Here is a 6,000-nt window from a genome sequence, read left to right as displayed (position 1 = left end):
CCTTTCCTTTCCTTTCCTTTTCTTTTCTTTTCTTTTTTTTTTTTTTTTTTTTTGCCACACCCGGAAGCACTCAGGAGTTACTCCTGGCTCTGCACTCAGAAATTGCCCCTGTCAGGCTCCAGGGACCATACGAGATACCCGGAGTTAAACGGGTCTGTCCAGGTGGCCACATGCAAGGCAAACGCCCTATCACTATGCTATCTCTCCGGCCCGACCTCAATATTACTTACCAAATAATATATATATATATATATATATATATATATATATATACACATATATATTTTTTTAACATTTGGTCTCTAGACCCTTATGTCATTATGCATCTGTGTTTCACCAGCCTATGCATACATGTGCCTGCATCTCCCACTTCTCCCCTCTTGAGATGTGTATTTTCCTATTTCCATACTGGGATGTGTACTGGGATGCTCTCTGTCTTTGCAAAAGAATGCTCATGTTCTTTTGAGGATTATTCTCTTTCTCCCCTCTTCACTCAAAATTTCTGAAGAAAACCTAATTTCACTTCAACAACAACAAAGACCCTGGTTTTGCTTGAAAGAAAAAAAAAAAAAAGGAAGGGGCTGGAATGATAGCACAGCAGGTAGGTTTGCCTTGTAGTTTGGTTTCAGTCATACAAAGAACACCCCTCTTCACTAGTGCAACCTTCCCACCACCAAAGCCCCCTATATCACTCCTCCCCACCCCCTGCCTGTATTCAAGACAGGCATTCTACTTCTACTCGTTAATATTGTCATGGTAGTTGTTAGTGTAGTTTTTTTCTTTTCTTTCTTTCTATTTATTTATTTATTTATTTATTTATTTATTTATTTTGTTTTTTTTGGGTCACACCCAGTAACCAGGGATTACTCCTGGCTCTTCGCTCAGAAATCATTCCTGGCAGGCTCAGGCGACCTATGGGATGCCAGGATTTTTGAACCACTGTCCTTCTACATGAAAGGCAAATGCCCTACCTCCATGCTATCTCTCTGGCAAGTGTAGTTTTTTCCTAACTGCTTTCACCACGCTTCTCTATTTTTCTAATTCTTCGATTTTTTTAAGTTTTTGCTAATTTTATTGTGTATTAAAATGCAATGACTTTGAGACCAGAGAGATAGCATGGAGACAAGGCATTTGCCTTGCATGCAGAAGGACAGTGGTTTGAATCCCAGCATCCCATATGGTCCCCCGAGCCTGTCAGGAGTGATTTCTGAGCATAGAGCCAGAAGTAAACCCTGAGTGCTGCTGGGTGTGACCCAAAAAAAACAAAACAAAAAGCAATGACTTTTTGTTTTGTTTTGTTTTTGGGACACACCCAGCAGTTCTCAAGGGTTACTTCTGACTCTATGCTCAGAAATCGCCCTGGGAAGGCATGGGGGACCATATGGGATGCTGGGATTCGAACCATTGTCCTTCTGCATGCAAGGCAAATGCTTTACCTCTATGCTATGACTTTTTTTTGTTGTTGGGTTTTTTTGTTTGTTTTTTGGGCCACACCCGGCGGTGCTCAGGGGTTACTCCTGGCTGTCTGTTCAGAAATAGCTCCTGGCAGGCACGGGGGACCATATGGGACACCAGGATTCGAACCAACCACCTTTGGTTCTGGATCAGCTGCTTGCAAGGCAAACGCTGCTGTGCTATCTCTCCGGGTCCCATGCTATGACTTTTACATAAAAATAAGAAACTGGTCCGAGGCAATAGCACAAAGGTAGTGTGTCTGCCTTGCACATGGCCAACCCAGTATGGACCCAAGTTCATTATAAATATCTACTAGATATTTATAAAGGACATTCATTTTCTATTGAATGTAAATTCTGTAAATTTATATATTTATAAATATATAAAATTTTTTTGTTTTTTGGGCCACACCTGTTTGATGTTCAGGGGTTACTCCTGGCTAAGCGCTCAGAAATTGCCCCTGGCTTGGGGGGACCATATGGGATGCCGGGGGATCGAACTGCAGTCCTTCCTTGGCTAGCGCTTCCAAGACACCTTACCTGTAGCGCCACCTCTCCGGCCTCAAATATATGAATTTTATATATTATTTACATATTTAAATATTTATAAATTTGGGGCCAGAGAGATAGCATGGAGACAAGGAATTTGCCTTGCATGCAGAAGGACAGTGGTTCGAATCCCGGCATCCCATATGGTCTCCCAAGCCTGCCAGGAGCGATTTCTGAGCGTAGAGCCAGGAGTAACCCCTGAGCGCCGCTGGGTGTGATTCAAAAACAAAAAAAAATATAGATTTATATATTTGTAAATTCTGTTAAGTGGATCAGATAATTTCTCTTGACCTAGCAAGCTCATTATATTCTTGTTATTATATTAACTTTTCACAAGGTGTCACTGTTCTTCAAAAATTAAAACATTCAGTGTAAAAAATATTTGTACCAACTTAACATGTTATAAATCTCAGTCTATTAAAGTTTGGGGGACTGGGGTAGGGTACTAGCTTTGCACAAGTTAGAGTCAGGTTCGATCCCCAGTACCTCATATAGTCCCCCCTTCAAGCCCTCCAGGAGTGATGCTGTGCAAAATGCTAGAAATAAGCCCTGAATACTGCTTGCTGGGTGTGGCCCCAAACACCACCAAATTTTTAAAAATAAAATCTTGAGTCACTGATGCATATATATCATTCCTGCTCATATGTCACATGGGTAAATAATAATGGAGAAATATAGGTAACTGATTTATTGCAGGGCATATGCTGAACCAAAATGGGCCAAATGAAACCAAATGGGACATTTCAACAAGATTACAGGAGCTAGCTGACAGCAAATCTTTGTGAAGATAAGGTAACAGACGTCAGAAGTAGGGGAATAAATTAGAGAGAACACAGAAAGGTAGAGGATAAAGATAAATACATATGCCTTTGTGGCCAAAATAATATTTTATATCATTGTTTATGTTTTCTGGTTTAGCCATCCAATACTATATTTTCTAGGTATTGTTTGAGATACTTTCTCAAATTCTGTTCAACTGTTCAAACAATATTGATATAAATTTTAAAATTCACCCTACATTAAACTATGGTGAGGAGGGGATAATTAATATAAGCTGAGATGGCTATACATAGAAACTTGCTATTCTCTAAATAACATAAGACATAAGTTATGTGGCAAAACACACAGGAAGTCTCATAAAATATTAAACAGGGAGATCTGTAAGGTCATGCAACAAATACATACCTTCCATTTCTTTAGTCTCCTTTGACTGTATTATGAAAGGCAATTCTGGGAAATGGAATTCTTTTTGTTCAGACCTGAAGAAATTTGGGTTTCTTTTGCTCCCACTTGCCATTTGGTCACTTTGACCTGTTCTCTCATTAAATACACCCTTTTCCACTTGGCTCTAAACAAATAAGTGAGGTAATTTTAAAAAATATGTAACTATTAAATGACAAGTCTAGGATAACATTAAGCTTGCCTATTACACAGAGCTTATCTTATAAGATTATTTTAATAATTAAGAATATAATAGAATATCATCAAATATATAACAGATAAAATTCCACTAAAAGTTTTATAAAGAAATCTTCTCACACTGTTTACATGAACTCTGAATAGAAATTTGTTTACTAGTATACTGGAGGATACTAGTATTTGTTGTGCCAAGGTGCTTCAGGGGTAAGAGCTCCCTGGTTTTTTTTTTAGGTCAAAGGTGTTTATTTCCGATTTCTTCCATATTTTGCTGTGCCTATCCAAACGACAATTGACACACACACATTTTTAAATGTATTTCCCATCTCTGGAGAAAAAAAATGGGAGCATACTGAATCTTTGGCTATTTCATTAATGATTTTATAACTGATACAAGAAGTTTCACAAATGTAATTACTAATAAAAAAAAAAGAAGAAATCTCATACTGACTGTTCTGAGGACAGTTCTGATCAAGAGAACCATAACATCAACCTTTAATTTTTAATCCTGTTTGTTATGCTGACTTTGACTCATTCTAAGAAAAATTAACTTCTCTATTCACAAAATTTTATGCTTTGTATGATATAAAATCACCCCAAAAATAATTTGTGAACTCAAATTCTGAAAAATCTTCTCGTTATCTATTTTGCTCACTTGACTACAGATGTTTATAAAAACTTCCATTGGTTAATAACTGAAGCCTCATCCATCCATTCTTCCTAGGTAACTTGACCTTACCTACAAGACCCCGCCCATTTCCTGGGAGGGGTCTTGGAAAGGGTAGATAAGGTTGTGACCAGAGGGGATGAGGGCCCTTTTTGCCCTTTTTGGTCTTTTGCCAGCATGGAGGTCAAAGGGAAGATGGCTGACAGGAGTTGAGATGCAGGGCTAGCTAAGAATGGCTGAATGCTTAAAAGGTTATGATATAGGCCACACATGTGGTGGATAGGGCATGAATAAAGTTGATGCTTCCTGAAGCCTGCCTATAAGTGAGTTCAATACCCGTAGCTTTCCTGGACCCCAGGCCCGACTGTTGATGGGGGATGAAGCCACGTGGCCATGGAGAATAAAGGCCTCCATTTAATTAATGCAACAAATAACTACTCTTCTTACAATGTTATGTATAGTATCTGACTGTGTGGATATGCTCAATTGTGCTTAATCAGTTATTTACTCTTGAATGGATGTGTGCTGTTTTCAGTTTTTATTACTATCATTAACACTTTGCTTCAATTTTTAATAAGATATTTTCCTATAAAAATGAGTGGAAGAATCATACTATTTTTTTCCCTAGTGAAAAGTAAGATATATGGACTGGAGAGATAGTCAGCAGGTAGGGCACTTGCCTTGCATGCAGTTGACCTGGATTCAATTCCCAGCATCCTACATGGTCCCCTGTGCAGCACCAGGAGTGATCTCTGAGTGCAGAGCCAGAAGTAAGCACTGAGCACAGTTGGGTGGAATTCCATGCCCCTTCCCCACAAAAGTAAGATACATTATGGCAATTATTTTTAGTCTATAAGGATGTTAAAAAGATATTGTTGAATTGTAAAATCAAAAGGTCTTGTTTCTAAAGGTGAAAACTTTTAATTTATTAAGCTAATGTGTTATAAGTAACACATTAACTATGTGAATTAAATGATAAGAAGTTGGCTCAAATTGGGAAAGCACTAAAAAATAGTTACATTCATCTCAGGGAGGGGAAAAGGGAAACTGAAAGTACATTTTGAAAGATGTTAAGTCCCGAAGGTAAAAGAAAGTCCCTAAGAAAAGAAGTCCCTAAGAAAAAGAAAACTGGGAGGGAAGGATATTGTAAGGAACCATATTTTCATGACTAGCTTCTTGTCTTACTTGTGTGAGAATTGTATCCTCTTGCTGGCTATTGGATGTAACTTCTACAATAGGCTGTGAAGAGGTACATCTCTTTTTTGTTCTTTCAGTTAATCTATTATTTGGAAAGAAAAAAAAAGTCATACTAACTCTCAAGAAGTGATTCTAGGTACCTTAGAGATAGTACAACTAAGGTGCTTGCCTTGCACAGGGACTGACCTGGGTTCAGTTCCCAGGATTACACATGGTCCCCCAAACTCTGCCAGAATCGACACCTGAACCTTAAGATATGTGCCTCTGGCACCTCATCCCCATCTTTCAAAAGAGACCTTCTAAGTTCAAATAACAAATACTGTACTGTGTAAGTCTTATTATTTGAACACTAAAGTGTCTAAATGAATGTCAGTCCTTAAATGGTTCTAAGCAGAGGAGTGGAAATGAAGCCGAGAACTACTGACTCATAACTAACATAAATGGTGACTATTATGATAAAAGATAAGCTGAATTTATCTTTTACCTTCTGTGTTATGGACTGGAGTTCTTAAATATTTAACTATGCCAATTATGAAAGACTGATTTATAACCATGGTTATTGCAGTCATTTTTGGGGAGGACACATCAAGAACAACAGAATTCTTTCAGTCTGGAGCTTGCTGTATCTTTGAACTAAAACATAAATGTCTATTTACCTGGCTTCCACCGTCAATCACTAATTTAATCAAGCATAATTTACAGCCAGGTCAGACAGAC

The 6,000-nt window shown here is 38.1% G+C and overlaps 1 protein-coding gene across 1 annotated transcript in view; it reads right to left on the bottom strand.

The window, feature by feature from the left end:
- Positions 1–3,022: 3,022 nt before the first annotated feature.
- The window catches only part of CDKL3 (cyclin dependent kinase like 3), a 51,688-nt gene continuing 48,710 nt past the window's right edge, over positions 3,023–6,000 (bottom strand). The window contains exons 9-11 of the mRNA XM_049787369.1: positions 5,272–5,365; positions 3,189–3,351; positions 3,023–3,027 (exon numbers count right to left, since the gene is read on the bottom strand). Of these exons, the coding sequence (XP_049643326.1) occupies positions 3,023–3,027; positions 3,189–3,351; positions 5,272–5,365 (262 nt within the window). The remainder of the gene's footprint in view (positions 3,028–3,188; positions 3,352–5,271; positions 5,366–6,000) is intronic.

This window comes from Suncus etruscus, chromosome 14, assembly GCF_024139225.1.
Source record: "Suncus etruscus isolate mSunEtr1 chromosome 14, mSunEtr1.pri.cur, whole genome shotgun sequence".
In the NCBI taxonomy this organism is placed as follows: Eukaryota; Metazoa; Chordata; class Mammalia; order Eulipotyphla; family Soricidae; genus Suncus; species Suncus etruscus.
This window is presented reverse-complemented; position numbering and strand designations above follow the sequence as displayed.